General features: G+C 32.6%; 4 protein-coding genes and 1 pseudogene across 4 annotated transcripts; 2 read left to right on the top strand and 3 right to left on the bottom strand.

The window, feature by feature from the left end:
- Nucleotides 1-2: 2 nt before the first annotated feature.
- LOC106116498 (uncharacterized) lies at nucleotides 3-874 on the top strand (the record flags this gene model as incomplete). Its single annotated transcript, XM_013310367.1, has 2 exons — nucleotides 3-92; nucleotides 386-874. Coding segments are annotated over 2 exons (312 nt in total), but the record flags the coding sequence as incomplete, so codon positions are not given.
- A 1,719-nt stretch (nucleotides 875-2,593) lies between these two features.
- Nucleotides 2,594-7,135, bottom strand: LOC106116774 (UDP-glucuronosyltransferase 2B10-like). The gene is made up of 8 exons (XM_013310788.1): nucleotides 6,975-7,135; nucleotides 6,564-6,651; nucleotides 5,729-5,918; nucleotides 5,286-5,483; nucleotides 4,660-4,879; nucleotides 4,150-4,369; nucleotides 3,414-3,633; nucleotides 2,594-3,043 (listed from the first exon to the last, which is right to left on the bottom strand). The coding sequence occupies exons 1-8, from the start codon at nucleotides 7,128-7,130 to the stop codon at nucleotides 2,782-2,784; spliced, it is 1,554 nt and encodes a 517-aa protein (XP_013166242.1). The 5' UTR covers nucleotides 7,131-7,135; the 3' UTR covers nucleotides 2,594-2,781.
- A 413-nt stretch (nucleotides 7,136-7,548) lies between these two features.
- LOC106116497 (UDP-glucuronosyltransferase 2B15-like) lies at nucleotides 7,549-12,258 on the bottom strand (annotated as a pseudogene).
- Nucleotides 12,259-13,686: 1,428 nt separating this feature from the next.
- On the top strand, nucleotides 13,687-15,017 carry LOC106116775 (uncharacterized). The gene is made up of 4 exons (XM_013310789.1): nucleotides 13,687-14,041; nucleotides 14,165-14,227; nucleotides 14,492-14,590; nucleotides 14,867-15,017. The coding sequence occupies exons 1-4, from the start codon at nucleotides 13,969-13,971 to the stop codon at nucleotides 14,968-14,970; spliced, it is 339 nt and encodes a 112-aa protein (XP_013166243.1). The 5' UTR covers nucleotides 13,687-13,968; the 3' UTR covers nucleotides 14,971-15,017.
- A 2,187-nt stretch (nucleotides 15,018-17,204) lies between these two features.
- Nucleotides 17,205-19,527, bottom strand: sstn (stepping stone). The gene has a single exon (XM_013310743.1). It carries the CDS (start codon nucleotides 19,345-19,347, stop codon nucleotides 17,635-17,637), a length of 1,713 nt encoding a protein of 570 aa, XP_013166197.1. The 5' UTR covers nucleotides 19,348-19,527; the 3' UTR covers nucleotides 17,205-17,634.
- Nucleotides 19,528-19,745: the final 218 nt, after the last annotated feature.

Raw genomic sequence — 19,745 nt, 5'->3', positions numbered from 1 at the left:
GGGGTGGTGCGGCGCGGGGGCGGGTGCCCTCCAGCCCTCATTACATCACCGCTAAACAGAACAGTTACGTCACTGTACCGCTCAAGGACGTTGTAAGTATCTACATGACGTCACTACATCATTGTAGGGTTGCCAGAAATAACAAAAAAAAATAATAAAAAATATCTTAATTTTATTTTGCATTTTAAAAATAATTCGATAAGTAACAATATTATATACAAAGAAGCTATGCTTAGGAATAAATTTTTTTCTTGAAGAAGTGAGATAAAAAGACAATTTAAGCAAGAAAACAGATAAAGTGCAAACAGTACAGTATTTCTTTTATTTAGATTATAAATCTATGTTAATATGAATATGTTTCTTAGTATACTTAACCTTCCCACAGCCGCGTAAAGCTAAACGCCAACCATCGTTCACCGGCATGAGTGGACCGAGCGTGCTTCTCTCAAAAAGCAATAACATACCGGCCAACAACCACAATACAGGACTCGCGACACCCAAACTATATCCAAAAGCAATCGCCAATGAATACGACTCGGGTACATTAAGACGACATTCCAACCAGCCCAAGAATAACCTCGATATTGAAGAAGATAAGTTCTATTGAATTTCACATCGGTGTTAAAAGGTTAACCTTTTTATTGGGACAAAATGTGATTAAAATGGCAACAAAAGCTGTTTAATCGGAATCTATTAAATAGGTTCCGTATTCGGGAAATTAGATTTTAAATTTGACCTTTGACTTTTTAGTGGTCTTTATATGAACTTTAATTTTATTCTGATCCTTTTGGAAAGTCAATTCTCTGAACCCAGTGAATAATAACAAATATGACAATTATATTGTCTACTGTGACACTTGTCAATTTGACAACTGTCAATTTTTTTTTTTTAGAAAAAAATTATGAATTAATTGATTTGAGTAAAAATCGATTATTTTAGCAAATCTATTTCGGTCTTGTTGTTTAAAATTAAATAAGTGACCATCTAGTCGGTTTTCATTGGTTGGTATAAAATTGTTTTGTTGTGACGTCATAACTTGTAAGATATGTGATTGGTCGCTTTTAGGTTAGAAATCTTAGTTTTAATTCGTCCTGTGCCATCGTAACTAAGATTGTAAAATATTTTATACGTACTTTTATAATATTATATGTAATTTAAATAATAATAATTAATATAAACAAGAACAAATACAAGTGCCATGTAAATAATAGATTTTTTATTAATTTTCCAGTATTTAGTAATCAGAATTCCCAAGTACATATAAATGAAAATATATATTTTTAATATGCTATAATATGTTATATTAAGATAGTTGAACATATTTCAACATAAGATTTGACTCATGTTGAGTCTGTGTGTGTGATTGGAATTTTTATATGCTTTTTATAAATAGGATGAAGACGTTTATGTTGTGTTTTTTCTAACTTCTATATACATAGAATTTATATACAATATGTAATCATATAATTTATATTTTGGAAAATATCATTGAATAAGCTGACTTTGATATCAGCACAGATTAAAAAAAACTAGACTTTTTTTGCAGTCAGTACAGATTTCATAGTATGTGTTTTTTACATTGAAAATAATAAAAAAAATCACAAATGTATATTCTAGATTTAATATCTGTTAGTTATTTATATAAAGTACAATTTAATTATATTAAATTGATACGAATATTTAATTAATGAGTTTTTCGAATTGCCGGTGATGTGATACGGATATAATGTGCCTTATAGTTATGCAGTTAGAGTTTATTTTGCATTGTATATTTATATAGAATTTGAATATTACCTCTCTGAAAATGATCAAATTGAGGTAATATCACAAACTTAAAAATCAAAATCTCATTTTAAAAAAAAACATAAATTGACAAGACAGTACGACAAAAGTCTTTTGACACTTTTTTAACAGGATGGCGCTAGTGTGCTGTCATAATTTAGTTTGACTTATGCCTACATATGTCAGCTATATTCGAATCTTTATTCAGCAATAGTCATGGGTGACTCAACTAAAATTGATGACATGCTCAGTGAACCGACTCGTAGCTCAGCTCATTTTAAATCAGTATAGATTTGCGTTTCATGCTACGATTTACGAGTCAGCTAACTGGTCGCTTACTATAGTTAGCGCATTGAGCCGTGAGCTACCAATGTTCTGCAACTCAACGATTCAAGTCACTGACTTGAACATTTGAATCGATTCAGAATTATTTCAGAGTGGTAAAGTTATAAAAAATTACTCATTTAAGAGGCTTTCTCTGCTAACTCACCGATTTATTTTTTTTCTTTTAAGTGTTTTGTATATATTTATGTTCTTGTGATCTGTTAGTTATATTTTATATTTAAATTACTTATGAAATACATTTCTAAATATATTTTATTATGAACTTGAAAATTGTTTTATATACTGTATGTTGTTTTTTGAAGCTAACGTCGTAAAATAAAGACTGCCATTTAAAAGTTTTTTTTTTATTTGCCCTTCCAAACCTTTTCTTATGAAGATGGAACAGAGGAGGGGAGGCATAGGAAGATGAAATACGTTTTTGTGAGTCTCTTCTTCCGTTGATTAAAGGTAGGTAACGTATATGTAAATGAACATACATAAGTACAGGTTACTTCGCTATTTTAGCGAAATCAAATGCCCGTTTTCTCATTTACAACCTTTTATAGTAAAAAAATACATTTTAAGGTAATAACATTGTCTCTGTCTTATCGAAAAGAATGAAAGAGATGGCAACATGTTTTAATACAAATGTTTCGGCAGTGGGAACAGCGATGTCTACGAACTCTTGATCTTTTGTACTTTACATTTTATGCACAACGTTTTTATCATATATATAAACAAACAAACACATACAATAACCGTCGCAATAAAATCTAAATACATTTTCTGGTACCAGGGCAACAGAAGTGCGGCGGAGCGATAGTGTGGCGCGCCATTGGTACGTACCACGTATTCTACCCAGTATACCAATTCATCGCCAGGTGGTATCATTCGATTGTGGTACGTTATTGATGTCTGTTTCATTGCTTCACGGTATCTATAAAATATTAAAGAAAAAAAGGAATACGTTACGTTACGCCTTTTGATATCTTACTAATATGATAAATGCGAATGTTTGGATGGATGGATAGATTTTGTTTGATGGTGTCTCCAGAACGGCTGCATGAATTTCGTTGAAATTTGGCATAGATGTAGAAGGTAGTCTGGAGGAACTTAATTAGTAGCCTATGTGAGGCTACAAATTATTTTTTTTTAATGCTGCGCGGACGGAGTCGGGGGCGACAGCTAGTAACTCAATAATCTTCAACCATTTACTTCAAATTAAACTAAAAACGCAATTACAAATGAAATACCTAAACAATCGTTTTAATCTTGTTAAGATCCGAATTCTGTTTTTATTAACTCACGTGTTATTGTTCAGAATTTCTTGAACAGCGTCTTTCAAGTCTTCAGCCAAGTTCAAACTCAATGAAACCTTTAAAGCAAAACCTCTTTGAACAGATTTTGCTACATTAAAGTTTTGGTCGTAGAAAACTGGTAAACCGATAAATGGTACTGAAAAGTGAACTGCCTCGGTAACCGACAACATGCCTCCATGTGTAATAAATAAAACGCAGTTAGGATGAGCTGGAAGATAACATAGGGTTAGGAAGATATTAAAATTAAATATCAGTAATACGATGCAAATGTCACTTCACACTAATATTACAAATGCGAATGTTTAGATGGATGGATGTTTGTTTGAAGGTATATCCGCAACGGCTTAACGGATCTTGATGAAATTTGGCACAGATGTAGGACATAGTTTGGAAGAATACATAGGAGTCGCAGGAAACAATATTTAAATAATTTGATCCTATTAAAAACAGATAAATTGGTATATTTAAATTACTAATAAAAATATTTCAATATGTACGCAAAAAGGTGGCTAAGTCAAGACAGAAGAAGAAAGTAAAGAAGTAGATTCTCTCTCTCTCTCTCTCTCTCTTTTGTTTTGAAAAAACTGAGATGACAATGTTTTTGTAACACATAAAAGATTTTACTTAAAATTCTCATTTAAAAAACTCAAACTGTATTCAATATTCAAAATGCCCTAAATATTAATGTAAAATTAAGTAACTATTTTAATAAAGATTTTATTACCAAGAATACTTTGTTGCGGTGCCCATTTTAAAATATGTACGTTTGCAGGTTTGTTTGTCAACGATTGTTCAAACTTCCAAATAACTGTCTGTTGTAATTCTCCAAATAATTTGAGTAAATCTTGCAATATCTTTTCGGGAAAATCTTTACTCTTTAAATTTGATCCTAAACTAAAATAAATTACTCCATGCTTTGCATCATCCAATATATCTTTTAAATCCTAAAAGTAAAAAGAAATCAAAAACCTATAAAACAACGAAAAGATACTGTGACCGATACAAATTTTTTTTATCTTTTATATAAAATTCTAGTGTCACAATTTTCGTTCCCATACTCCTCCGAAACGGCTTGACCGATTTTCATGAAATTTTGTGAGCATATTGAGTAGGTCTGAGAATCGGCCATCTGTTTTTATTCCCGCGCAGACGGAGTCGCGGACGACAGCTAGTTTGTTAGAATATTTTTGCGTTAATATTGAGTTAATCCTATTTGTAACAGACTGTAACATACCTGAGGTAGTGGTTTGACTTCATCTATATGATATCCAGCAATAGGGATATAGTTTTCGGGTAATGCCAAAGCTTGACCGATAGATGGGTCTGTATTGCCTAGTATTAAAGACGCGTTATATCTCAATATATCATATTCAGGCAGTGTTGTTATACCACGCTTCTTTAAGATTGGACTAAAAATTTCTTCGTAAAGATTCTTCTCTATATTTTCATAAAAACTATAAAATTAAGAAAAAAATGAAGGATGAAAATACAGTAGAACGCCGATTAAATAATTAAAAAATTTAAACCAAGAATTTTAAACTTTGTATTTATGTTAAGGCCTGATAGAGTTGCAACTCAGATCGCGATGTTCAAGTGAGCGTTATTGTGGAACTGAGTTTGTTAAACCCAAAAATCTTTATTCTATGACAGTGACAGTTCGTTTTTCTTTATTATCTGTCTATATCCGAGTATCCGAATCGACCCCGGTCCCTATTAATTCAGATAATCAGCGTTCTACTGTAATTGAACATTTATTTGACAATTTGGACACAATTATACTTTTTTAAATGTAGATTTAACCTTTATTTCTCAGTTAAAAGATATTAAGTGTATAAAATATGTATAAATAGTTGTACTTACAATAAGTGTTGTACTCTGCTCGTTATACGAAACCATAAAGAATAAACCCGTTGCCAGAAATCAAACGGTGGTACATCACTAGTTTCGATATTAGCCGTATACGCCGGATTAGAGAACTCTCCAAGTAAACCAAGACTGATTGAATTTGTCTCGTATGGAAACGACCAAATATACGGACATCGAAATAATGCTGAAAATCTGTAAATGTAAATAAACACTGAAGCACAGTATATATTGGATTTTGGCACCTTTTAAGTAGAATAATTTTGTCAGCACTTGACATAAGAATTGGCCTAGCTATAACACGCACACTTTTACGTTATTAGTAACAAAACATATCAGAACTTACGCCTTTATAGTTAAAATATAAAATGATAAATCGATACAGATATATCATGTTCAACTCAAGAAGCCAGAATAGCTATCATAAAATTTAAAAGTACCCGCAATAAACATCGTTGAACATCCATTCCGCGACAATAACATCAAACGACTCGGAAGGATCGTTGAGTAATTTCTGGACTGATTTGTTCTTAAGAGTATTCTTCGTAATGTTTATAGCCAGTTGAAAGTGACGGTCTTGATCCATTTCAACTTCGTGCAACATCAACGCTGTTATGTTTAGTGATGAGCCTGTAATATTACGTTTTAAAAGACGAAACATCTTAACTAATGTTATCGATTGACTAATCAGTAAGGTATCTAATTAGGAGTCCTAATACGCAAAAAGGCAACACAGTATGTTAAGGCCACCTACAAGATATGGAATTTCGATGAACGAATTTAAGAAGGGAAAAATTTGGACGATTAACAAGGATTGTACAGAACTACAGTCAACATCAGATTAAAGTTAATAGATATTGTTAGTTATTTTATATATTCTGTAATTCCTTAACCTAAAACGTTAGTCTATGCTTTAAGTCAATAACACTGTCGTTTATTTAAAAAAACATTAATCATTAGTATTACGATCCGACAGATTTTTTAAATATTCGATTCTGCATTATAAAATAGAAGTATTCAACTTATCATGTTAATAATCTGACAGTATTTCGTTATCGTAAATTAAAAGTATTGTAATTGCTCGTCTGAATGACGGCCATGTTTTTTTCTGACATTCGGGTAATCGTAAAGACAATGTAACAGCGGTGTTTTTGAAAAAGTTGTTGTTTACAATTCCTAAAGAAATATATGAATTGAAGAAGACTATGTTTTATTTGAAAAAGTATTCTCCGACTGTGACTCCCATAATATATTAAATATAATATAAAAACATACCACTTATAGCATTGACAGTATCTCCAGTGGTGATCAGACGAAGATTCGGATCAGAACTTTCGTACGGGAACGGTGTTATGTAAGTCACCTGTACAATTTTGTATTACAGGTACGTAGAATGTCACTTTTTATTATCAAGCAGGATAAAAACGTCATCTAGTAATAGATGTAGCTTCTTAATAGAGAAAGAACTTTTCAAATCGATTCACTAGTTTTGGAGTGAATTCAATGCAAACAAACAAATCTTTATAATATTAGTATCGATTTAACACAAAATAATTGGAGAAAATTAAATAACATAATTGCCGCCATTTGTATAATTACACGTTTATTTGTTTAAATAATCTTGTCGTTCAATTGAAACGACGTAAAGTTTATTGAAAATTAAAAATAACTAGATAAATTTCATACCTCGTGTCCGGCTTTCAATAAATTCCTAACATATCCATCGCCTAGATTTCTATGACTGCCTGCTGGGATAGGGAATACAACCAAAACTTTGTACCCCTCTATACTCGAAAAAATAGCAACAAACACCCAAATGCCAAACATTTTTTGCAAACACATTTCGACTAATACATGATATTTATAAAAAAAAATCATTCTTTGATATCAAAAATGATTACGCGACATATCTTTAAGTTTATAACTTGCAATAAGATAAAAACATATCAATATTATAAAATCTTTTGTCACAAAAGAAATTATCAGAAATTGTATGATGATTTTTTGACATCAAGAACAGTACAGCACTTCGGAAACCCGGTTTAGTCTCCTTTCATAATATTCTAATTAATATTACGTAGTTATATATATTACATATAAGATTCAGGTGCAAATAAAAGACGTTTTTTGGACGATTTATTTATGAACTAAAATAATACGTAAAACATTTTACTAAATACAACACAAAATTCACATATCTTATAACATCTTTTTCTTTTCAATTTTCTTACCAATACACAATTTTAACAAATAAATCGTACTAAAAATAACTATAAGTACCAACACTATTAAATCTAAATACATTTTCTGGTACCAGGGCAATAGCAATGCAACGGAGCGGTAGTGAGGTGCGCCATTGGTACGTACCACGTGCTCCACCCAGTGTACCAATAACTTACCAGGTGGTACGGGACGGTGATGGTAAACAAATGACAACTCCTTCATTTTCTGACGATATCTGTATAAAATAAAATTAATTTAAAACGAAAAGAAAACAAAAATTGCCACACCAATAAATTAGCTTGGTATTTCTAAATAGAATCAACGGGCCTTCATATACAAAGCAACGTAAATCGTCGGAACTTGTATGGTTGTGTCGCGGAAATCGCGTTGCGCGCTCCGAGCCCACAATGTTGAATCGTCGACGCAAGTCGTCTATTCGGTTAGCACAGACATAGCAACAGGTCAACTGTCAGATTTGCTCCGCCATCTTGAATATTGCAAATGTTTTCTCACGACAATATTGACAAATAAGTTGCGAGCGAATGTTTTTAACGTTGACAGATAAAAATGTCTTTGTGTACGAACCCCTATTGTAAGCCAAATCGATTAAAATTACCAGTTTTCAAAGCTTTACGTTGGTCGTAAGGCTGAACCTTTTTATACTTACTTAGGATTTTCAAGCATTTCTTGTATCGCATTCTTAAGATGTATATGACAATTCTCTGAAAGCATCACTTTGAGAGTGATTCCACGTCTCACAGCTTGGTCTACGTTGAAGTTTTGATCAAAGAATACTGGAATTCCGATAGATGGTACTCCGAAATGTACTGCCTCAGTAGTCGAGAGTAGACCTCCGTGAGTTATGAATAGAATGCAGCTAGGATGAGCTGGGGATAATTAAAAACCATTATTGATTAATAAAATCAATATTCAATCCGAGAAATCGGCCCAAAATTATTTTAATACACGTTAACAATTAGGTTTTTCTTTTAGATATTTAAAGCATGATTAAGGATAAGTTAGGCAACACTAATAAATTAATTTAAAAAATTAAGCATCAAGCTTTTTTATATTTATATATTTCGCCATACAATATGATTTTCGATTTATATATGTACATTTATCCAACGTTTTTACGGTGAAGGAAAACTTCGTGATGCTGCACATATCTGAGAAGTAATTCAAAGATATGTGTGAAGTCAACCCGCACTGAGCCAACATTAACTATGGCCTAGTCACTCCTAACTTAGGGTCCGAGCCTCTCAGTGGGGACATATAAATGTTAAAGTAACAAATGTTTTATCGATATTTTATGGAACTTACCCAAAATACTTGTTTGCGGTGCCCATTGCAAAATGTGTACGTTCGTTGGTAAGTCCGGCAATGCCTCTTCGAATTTCCATATAACAGTTTGTTTTAATTCAGCAAACGTTTTCAACAAATTCTTTTTAATATTAGTAGGTAAATCCTTACTCTTCAAATTCGATCCTAAACTGAAGTATATAACTCCATTCTTCGCGTTGTCCATTATAAATTTTAAATCCTAATGACAAGGAATTTTAAGAATCTTATGACGTTGTTTTGAAATAAATTTAATTTACGTAAAGTACTGGATAATTAACTAAATAATAAATTAACTGAGAAAATACTTTCTGTCAAAAAAGTTTGCCTTTAACAGCATATTTGGAGATTGTGAAACGCCAAACACTTTATTTGACAAATAAATTCGTCAGACCTTCCATTACGGAAGCCAAAGACATATTTTACTAATATAAATGCGAGTGTTTAGATGGATGGATGGCTAAACGGACCTCGATGCTATTTGGTATACATATAGAACATAGTCTGGAAGAACACATACACTTATGTATCTTTAATTCCGCGCGGACGCAGTATTCTTATTGATTATATAGTCATCCCTTACATTCTGTTTGATAAGACAGAGACAACATGTTCAATACAACTGTTCATGACAGCTCTATCCTATCTTAACTCTATACCTCCGGCAATGGTGTGACGTCATCAATATGGTAGCCGGCGATGGGTACATAGTTCTGTGGCAGTCTAATCGCCTGCCCAAGGGACACGTGGGAGTTGCCAAGGATCATAGCAGCGGAGTATTTAAACTCATTGTATGGCTGTAAATGTCCACCCCGCTTCTCGACAATAGTCTTGAAGATATTTTCGTATACATCGGTATCGATCTTTTCGTAGAATCTGGATAGAAAGATTTTTTATTCAATCGAAATGTACAGTTAAAACTTAAGGTGTGTATATGGCTTTATTTAGTAAAGGTATCCTCAGAACGGCTCTACTAATAATTACGAAATTGATTAATTGTAGAACATGTGCAAAAACTTATGAAATTATTTTTCACCTCCGCGTGTTCGCAGTCGCTGACGACCAACGCTAATCTTATTAATACTATAAAGGCGAGTGTTACGTTGGATGGATGTTTGTTTGAAGATATCTCTAGGACGGCTACATGGTTCTTGCCGAATTTGGCATAGGTATAGAACATAGTCCGAAATAACACGTAGACTAATTAAGTTTTTTTTTTTAAATTGCGCGGATAAATACGCGGGCAACAGCTAATTTACAATAAGTTCTATAATAGTTCCCATAAAATGTCATGTACTTACAGAAAATATTTCACTCGATGCATTATTTGAAACCATAGCGCGAAGACACGCTGAGTGAAGGTGAACGGTGGTATATCACTAAACTGTATGTTGGCTGAATACGCGGGATTACTCGCCTCGTCTATCAAACTCAGGCCCACGAAGTTTGGCTCGTAGGGGAACGACCAGATTAAAGGACAGTTGAACACAGCCGCAACACTGCAATTATAGACTCTGGGTTAGCGTTGGTTTCTGAATCCAAAATCACCAGTGTTTTGTCAAAGATTTCCGTGTCAGAAACCCACGGTAAATGTAATATTGCTAATATTATAAATGCGAAAGTTAATATGGATGTTTGTTTGGTATCTCCAGAACGGCTCAATTGATCTTGATGAAATTTGGCACAGATGTAGAACACAACCTAGAAGAACACACAGGTTACTTATTAACGTTTTAATTCTTCGCGGACGGAGTCGCGAGTCATGGCTAGTACTAACTTATATTAAAAAAAAACTACAAGACAAAAAGGTAAAATGAAAAGGGTAATCAAAGTTATTTTACATTTCAAGTAGTTTTTAGAACCAACTGAACAAAACATTTTAAGATATGATTTATTATTTTAATTTAAAGCTCAATTTGAGGTTAGAATTATATTTTATATTAAAGATTAATTTATAACCCGCTATATATTTCGTTGAACATCCACTCAGCTATCACCACGTCAAAGTGTTCAGATGGGTCATTAGGTAGTTTCTGTACTGCTGCGTTCTCAAATGTCTTCTTTGTCACGTTCACTGTCATGTGGAAGAGCAGATCCTGATCCATTTCCACTTCATGCTTCATTAAAGCTTGTACGTTTAATGCTTGGCCTGTACAGAAATTGAGACCTTGTTGTCGTTTGAGTGTCGATTTAGACGGCAGCCGCCAATAAGGTTGCCACTCTTTCAATCTATACTAATATTATAAAGCGGAAGAGTTTGTTTAAACGCGCTAATCTCGGAAACTACTGGTCCGATTTCCAAAATTCTTTTTTTGTTGGATAGTACATTTATGGAGAAAGGCTTTAGGCTTTATAACATTACGCTGCGACCAATAGTTTCTATTATTATTTAACGTTATTAATTTTAGTTAAAAATGTACTACGTTAGGAAACGTAACGTCAGCATAATTTTATAAACTACCCACCATTCACAGCATAAATATTGTCCGCAACGTTTATCTGTCGAAGATTCTGGTTCGAATTTTTCTTAGGAAATGGTGTGATGTAGGTCACCTAAAATACAAAAAATATATAAGTATAATAATCTTATAAAAAAGTGTTTATTTAATTTTAAAATAATTAAGATAAAGATTTAAATATCTACTATTGTAAAGCAACCAATTTAAAAGGACTCTAGAGCTAATTTAATTAACTACAGTAGCCTAGTACTATTATAGACACATTAAAATGGCTGTATTATTAAAAATTAGAATAGATAGAATCGAGTCGATATTTAGAAAAACTTGAAAGCGCGAAGCTCTTTTTAAGGTTATGTTAGAACAACCTATAGGTACACTATGTCTATAGGTTCCTAGACGAATATCTTACTAATATTATAAATGCGTTTAGATGGATGTATGTTTGTTTAATTGTATCTCCAGAACCGCTTAATGGATCTCGATGAAATTTGCCATACATATGGAGCATAGTTTGGAAGAATACATAGGCTACTAATTATGTTTTTTTCATTCCGCTAGGACGGAGTCGCGGTCAACAGTTAATCTATGTATATATCTATGATTATAATACTAGTAATTACCTCATGACCAGCTTTAAGCAAATGCCTGACGTATCCATCACCGAGGTTACAATGACTGCCCGCAGGGAACGGGAACACCACCAAGATTTTAAACGCATCACAAAGTGTAATACACAAACTAATAGAAAGAACAATTAAAGTTATTAAATGCACCATTTTTAAGCGTCCAGAAGAATACAGAGATTTCTATTTATCTAAAATCATTCGTACAATCTTTTCGATGAACCAACACTTCCGTTTAGGTTATTTTCACAACTTAAAAAAAATATTTTAAAAATTTTAAAATAAATTTACTTTCCAGTAAAAGTTTCTTATTTTAGTAACTTTTTAATATATTTTTTATTATTTAGTATCGTAACATGTCTGTACTGTGTACCACATGACATCTCGACTAAACAACGTTAAGATCAGATGAAAATGACCTTGAACTGACTTAACGCATTATCAATTCAACCACAGAGTTGTTTATGTAATATGCTAATGATTCCCTTAGGACGACGAGTCATTTCTTTCTAATTTATATGTAAAGGTTAACTACGATTGACAATAGTCAAACTTACTAATATTATAAATGCGAATGTTTAGATGGATGTTTGTTTGAAGGTATCTACAGAACGGCTGAACGGATCTCGATGAAATTTGGTATATGGATGTAAAGCATAGTCTAATTGCATTGTTTTTAATTCCGTGCGGACGAAGTCCTAGGCGACAGCTATTTTGCCATAAAAATCTCGTACTATAAACGCAATTTTATGATAACTAGTTAGGCATAAACAAAACGCTACTTTTTAGATGAGTATTATTGGGGGGAAAGCGAAAGGTTAGTGCCAGAATCAGTCAAGATAACGAATAAAAAATACTGGTCGAAAATTTGCATTTAAAATTCATTTATAACTCTATGGTAACATTATCTGATGTTCATTACAAAGAAATACGTTATTAAAGTACACAATAGCGAGAGAAGCATTGTTTAAGTTGTAGACTCACTTGACATACGATACGTAGGCTTATTATTAAACAGATAAAATGTTATCTAGAATTTACGTAATACCATACTATTCTTAACGTTTGTGGTTAGAGATCTCTAAATTTTTCCGTTGACATTTGACTTCAAGAACATTCTTACTTTAATCGCTTTACTTCTGGAGGTAAAGATAGATAAATCTCGTCAGTTAGCGCCGACTGAAATCCTGTTGGTCTCGCGAAGAACTTTATTAGAAATGATCCTATGAAGAAAGGTCTTTAAAATCTCCAGTGGTAGAGCTAAGTCGCGGGTTCTCTGATAAGAACCCAGCCGCAACTTTTACTTATTACAAAGTTCTAAGACTTTGAGTGTCTCGAAGTAGGGAATACATAGCCATGTTCTCTAAGGCCCAAGGCTCCGGCATGAATGTTAGAGAACAACATGGCATGGAAAGTTTGGATTTTGGCGCTAGCAAACTTTAATTATTAGTGGCTTATTAAGAACCACTAACTGTGGTTTTCTGAGACCGAAATACTCGTTTAAAACATATTTTTATCTCTACTTTATCCAAGATAATGACAAGGACCATATTATCTTTATACATATTTTAGTCTCAGAAACTGAAGGTTAATCTGTAACAAATCCTCAGTCCTTTACTAACGGTGGGTTTCTGAGACAATAATCTCCATTTAAAACGTAATGCTATCTCTGATTTGTCAAAGATAATGACAGGGATGACGATATGGTTTATACAAAGATTTTGTCCTTAGAAATCTACGGTTTGTAAATACAAGTTATAGGTAGTTAAGGTTATTTTTTAATTTATTGTCTTCTATTAATACCAGTAGCAATACTTTCTAATAAACTTTAATATATAAGTGGGCATTATCAATAGGATTTAATATATCAGCAATATTGTCCCGTTCAAATTAATGAACTTCATATCTCGAGTGGGCAAATAAATTCGATATACAGCTTAATATAACAACTTCAGTTTTCGTTATAAAAGAATCGACAATATTCGAGTAACATCATTCTGAATTAAGACCCTACTAAATATTGATATATAAAAAATGAAGTTAGCAGTCATTTTCTGTATGTTCCTGGCTGGATGCAATGCGTGGATGGACAAACCACAGATATACGGTGAGTTTCATTTTTAGGTTATTTTCGGTTTTAAAAAAGTAAGCCAAAAAAAATAATTCACGAATTTGTAATTTCTTCTATAATTTTCTGTCACGATTTTCTTTTAATTTCTACTTATTTCAGGTTCACAAAGATGCGTTAATATGTGGGATGAAGGCTGCATCAATGGACAATTGCCTGGATCTGGTAATTATTCAAAATTACGGCATATTGCCACAAAAATAATTTTCAAACATAAAAAATCAATTAAATTGTAACTATTTAAACGCGCCATCAATCACAATATCTTTGAAAATTGATAAATACAGATAACAGAATATTTTTGAAGATGTATTTAGTCAAGAACCACGTTAACGAGCGGTTAATGTTCAAGTGCTTTTGACCTGTAGCCTAAACGATTTTACTCCTGTCAGTCAAATTTTATTTATTATTACTTAATTTTTTTTACAGGAGGCGATGATGACTATCTTAACGGTGGATTCAATCCAGGCAAACGCTGCATTAATATGTGGGACGAGGGATGTATTAATGGACCTCTTGGAGGTTCTGGTAAGCGTTTAGAATACATTCCTTGGACTTCATTCTCAAAGAATTCCTATCTGTCTGAGTAAAGTGTGACCATAAGTGTTGTCCTGGTCAGGATTCCTTAACATACCTAGATACAGTGAACTGTGTTCTGAACATAAAGTTTGCATCACACTGTACTAATTTTATAGGAACTATAGTAATGAAGTCAACACCACAAACATGCTAGATTATTTTAAAGCAAAATAAGACCTTATCTTTTTAATTATACAAAAGACTCATGACATTTATGTTTTTCAGGCAGCGATGACGACTATCTAAACGGCGGATTTACTCCCGGCAAGAGATCTCTGTACGAACGTCTTCAAAAACTGCGAAAATCTCAAAAACATCAAAATGTTTAAATCTATTCCTATTTATTTTAAATATTTATTTAAATCACCATTACTAATTTACATGCTTATATTTTATAAATACATTGTTTTCTCTTCAATACGTATTATTTCAATTAATATACCGATAAACCAAGGTTCATATAATGCTGGCTTAAAAACCGTAGCGTAAAAAAGTATTTGTTAAAAAAAAGCATATTCCAAATGCAAAAATAACTTATTAAAATCTGTTGTCGTGGCTGTTCTGGATCTGTGTGTTCGAAACCATCTGTGATATTATAATTATTTAGCACACGGTCAAGTGAATTGGCTTTGCCTCAAATATTTCCAAGGTCAATGACATCTAGTGACTATTGTATAAAAATACAAAAAAAGTTATAGCCTCGTAACTCGTTATCGAAAAAATGCAATTGAGATACTTAAGGAATATACAGGTTAGGAAATTAAAACACAATATAACTATCAAACTTTATTAGTATGACATAAAACTGTGCCTTACGCACCTATTTAAAAAGAACATATAAAAATATTCAATACCGCATTAATTTTGCAATACAATTACAACTTTCAATTGCTAACTAATCTAATGATTTATTTCCATCAATACAAACGCTAAAAACACAAGTTAACATATTTCTAATCTCCGATTTAAAGTCAAGGGAATATACATTTTGAACGGCCCCCTCCATCAAACATTATGAAATTAATTGACCGATTTAAACGATATGTATATTGAAAAATTTATAAATCTGCCTATACCTTTTCCCTGACTTCAAGCCCACTAAATCTATCTGTCGTTATCTACTGGACGTTAAACACATTAACTTTAAGGCTTAGAATTGCTTGGCAAGTTAAAATTAAGTTACAACTATAAAGGTAAATTACAACAGTCTGATAAGTTATCAAATATTTGTAGTAGTATAACCTGTAAGGTAAAGTTTGTAAACAAAATATTTCCAACAACTTTTGAGTTAGACTTCGTAAATTCTATTATAGAATATTTCCTGGTACCAACATAATATAACCTCAAAACACTATTATGCAACATTTTCGATAATATTTTTTTATTTATTTACAGCCAGTGCTAATAATTTGTTTACAAACTTTAAGTTTTAGGTTAGAATCGTAAATTTTCTACACACAAGTGATTACGATTTTGAACAGTCCTTAAAAGGCACAAATGGAGAAACAGTATGACAGAATAAGCCTTGGCGTATATACAATAATATTGTTAAATAGCGTATGGGAAACGGAAAAAACAGTAAGATAAATAATTATAAAATAAACTATAAAAATATGTATTTGGGATTTAAGCAAAGATATTAAACTAAAAGCTGGACGAAGAAGGTCCGAAAAAATCCATAAAATAAATGATTTTTTTTAATGGCAATACCCGTAACCAAAAAGCATAAAATTTAATCTAATTCTGCCCATACTGATGGGCCATGGGATGAGTATTTTATTTTATACAGACAAGAATTATAAGGCAATTATTTCATTTTCTTTACATATAACATACACACATAAAAAGGGTTAATTGATTTTGTGGCAATTAAGGTCAACTAATCACAGCAAGTAAATGCATAATAATAGTTAAATTAAGAGAACTTTGTCAAAATTGTCTAATAAGCACAAGACAATATTATATTATAATAACCTTTACTTGCAGGTATACTGCAATATGTTTTATGTATTTTTTATAAGTTCATTGGTTTCAAATATGCATCAATTGCATGGGTATCAAATAAATATATGAAAAATTACGTGTTAAGTATGTACTTAGATTGCGTAATTTAACACCGTTAAATTGAACAATACAATTTAATGTTGGCACTTTTATGACCATTGGTCATGTAAACACAAATAGCATACTGTTTCTATGTACTGATTCTTGGAATACCTACTGGAATCCATATTACATTTATAAAAGACAACAGTCTTATAGTATATATTTAGATATTTTTTAACTTATATTTTGATTGATAAATAATTGAGGCAAAATGGCAAATCACTGGGCAAAATTTCATAAAATGGCGAATGTTTATAGACACTTTTGACAAAGATTTTTAAACGGTGGGACATAAAGCATTGTACTTTTATTAGGAAAAAACTTATAACGTAAATTCAGGCAAAATAATTAATACACAAAAAAGGCTAAAACGCTATTGTAAAGCATTTTTTAAATCTAAATTTATACTGGGTGTTAAAATAACATATAATTGACCCGATAAGTTACAACTCATTAGATAACTTTTATTTCTTGCATGGGTTTATTTATTTCCCCTTTGAATTCTAAAGTTAATTCATTATTATAAATATCATCAGGTTTCCGAAGCCAAAACATTAGTTCATTAAGGAACTTTTTTATAACTATGACAAAGTTCGTTAATTTATTGTAAACAGACATTTTAATAAATATTTCAAGTTTTTCAATTCAACTGAAATGTTTTTACACTATCACAGGTCTAAAAGATACATGTTGATATATAAAAATCATTTTTCTATTGTAAAATTTAATTGACACACTTTAACCTCCTTCTTGCAACCTATCTAAATGTAAAACTAGAGATCTGATTTATAATCTATATAAGTACCTATTCAAAGAATTTTTGTTTATATATCTAATAAAAATATTTGTTAAACATTTAATATAAATAATTGTTAGTGAATCATAATTTAATTAATTTGTCCATGCCAATGTTCTTGGCTATACTGTGGCATATCCACTGGCATTTTATTGTAAGCTACGTTCATATTAGGTGCCGGAGTAGCAGGCGCCTTTTGAGCATTCGCTTGCCTGAATTTCGTGGAATATTTATAGAAATCGGACATTTCAAATGGCTTCGTTTCCTCTCTATATGGTATACATTTACCCTGTTCTATAACAGTCATGTTTTTCGGTGACTCCAAGGAGACCGCACTAGGGGATAAGACTGGAGGACTATGCGGAATCAAGTGAGGACTCTGCATCGCTGAATGCCTACCTGATGCAATCATTACTTCGTATGGCTGTGAATTACCAAGACTAGGTGTGCGTTTCAAACTAGAAGTCTTCTTTAAAAGTGGCATTTCAGGTTTTGTTGGTGAATCCAGAGATGTCTCGTACCATTGTTTTTCTTTTACTTTACCATCGGCTTGAGAAAGTGGTGAAAATTTGTTCATACTTACAGAATCAAAGTTACCTTGAGAGTAGCCAGACATTTGGCTGACGGGACTTAAAGCATCAGGGTAATGTTTTCGATCTTCGAAACCGTAATCATCTGTAGATACTTGCAGTTGCATGTGAATCGGATTTCTTATAACATTACGTTCTCGTAATGGTAGAGAATTTGGTACAGTAACCAATCGTTCGACAGGGTGCATTCTTTCAGCTGGCTGTTCCTGCATATCATGTTGAGATCTGTGCTGATACACAGGGCCTGGTGGTCTGTATGCATCGGACATGTTTTCTAAATGTTGATTGTAGTCACTATGTGACGTAAGGTGATATGTTTGCGTCCTTTGTAATGTGTTCCGGCGCACACCATCGTTACGTCTTTTCGATTGCATTTGCATTTGATGCTGGTATGCTAATGCACCTAAATGTTGACTTTGAGCCTTCAAGTGGGATGCATATTGATAAAGTAATGGTGTATTTCGTACACCATTCTGCTGGGGAACCGGTTGAGGTGCAATCGTGCCATGAGTGTAGTGTGTGGTGATATCTGGATGACTTGAACTGAAGTGTGTCTCTCGTAATCTTGTGGCATTGTGACCCTCCATAGGATTATTATAATACATACGATTTGTATACTCAGTTGTCATAGTATGATGTCTGTAGATGGGGCCCTGCTGTAACTCATTCTGTATATTTTCAGACGGGCCTGAGTCATGGCGGCCTGCTAACGCAGGATAGGTGTGTGAAGTGTGTATGGAAAATGTTTCAGGATTCCGCTCTTGCGGTGGCGACGGAAAGAAATTCGAACAACTAGTTTCAGGACGACGCAATTGTCGAGGATGCGAGCTTTTAGACATGCCCGATATTGATGGGGTTGATAACCTATGACACACATTTTTACGAACATTTGGATCACACTCAAGTATACGATCTGTCGGCCCAGTTCTGATGCGTCGTGATGAGGTATCCGATCCATCTTGAACGTCTGTACCGTCTGTGGACCTTTCTGCACTACGAACGCTACCCAAACGTTCTCTTTGTGGCACTTCAGGACTTAGAGGTGCTTCCGGTGGCATAACACCCGTTAATTGAACTTCTTGAACACATAATTTGTACAATTCTTCATTTTTTGATAAAAGCATTTGCTCCAATTCTTTCTTTCGAGCTTGCAACTTCAAAAGTTTGTCCTGCTTATCAGAATGTAAATCACTCCCCATTGTGCTGGTACCCATATTCACAACACTACACAATACATTAATGAAACTGAAAGGAGAAACTAAGTAAAGTTTTACTTATAAGAATAAAAAGAAACATAAACAAAGAAAATTATTAAGTTAGAACTTTATTGACACCTTACATGGTTCACGCCAAAGCAAAGATTATAAAATTCACGCTTCTGATTTGACTATTTGATGTTGCTCTGTGCAGTTAAAGCAAACGGAGTATTGCCAAGTGCCAAAAACAGACTAGGCATAACCCTAACAAAACTAATCACACATATTTTATTGTTATTTAACATCGGGTCAATCTGCTATGAATGCACAAAACTTTAATATTATCTTTTGAAATCGAGATCTTAATCTGATTGTCGTATTTTAGATTTTAAACTTAATAATGACATTGACATATT

Source organism: Papilio xuthus, unplaced genomic scaffold (assembly GCF_000836235.2).
Source record: "Papilio xuthus unplaced genomic scaffold, Pxut_1.1 DF827714.1, whole genome shotgun sequence".
Taxonomy (NCBI): Eukaryota; Metazoa; Arthropoda; class Insecta; order Lepidoptera; family Papilionidae; genus Papilio; species Papilio xuthus.
This window is presented reverse-complemented; position numbering and strand designations above follow the sequence as displayed.

Excerpts from the sequence above, each read along its gene's own strand:
- LOC106116774 (XM_013310788.1), bottom strand. The coding sequence starts at position 7,130 with ATGTGTTTGCAAAAAATGTTTGGCATTTGGGTGTTTGTTGCTATTTTT. Across the intron at positions 5,484-5,728 it reads TTCAACGATGTTTATTGCGG|ATTTTCAGCATTATTTCGAT; the intron begins GTACTTTTAAAT and ends TTACATTTACAG. Across the intron at positions 4,880-5,285 it reads AGCAGAGTACAACACTTATT|TTTTTATGAAAATATAGAGA; the intron begins GTAAGTACAACT and ends TTAATTTTATAG.
- LOC106116775 (XM_013310789.1), top strand. The coding sequence starts at position 13,969 with ATGAAGTTAGCAGTCATTTTCTGTATGTTCCTGGCTGGATGCAATGCG. Across the intron at positions 14,042-14,164 it reads GGACAAACCACAGATATACG|GTTCACAAAGATGCGTTAAT; the intron begins GTGAGTTTCATT and ends TACTTATTTCAG. Across the intron at positions 14,591-14,866 it reads TGGACCTCTTGGAGGTTCTG|GCAGCGATGACGACTATCTA; the intron begins GTAAGCGTTTAG and ends TATGTTTTTCAG.
- sstn (XM_013310743.1), bottom strand. The coding sequence starts at position 19,347 with ATGGGTACCAGCACAATGGGGAGTGATTTACATTCTGATAAGCAGGAC.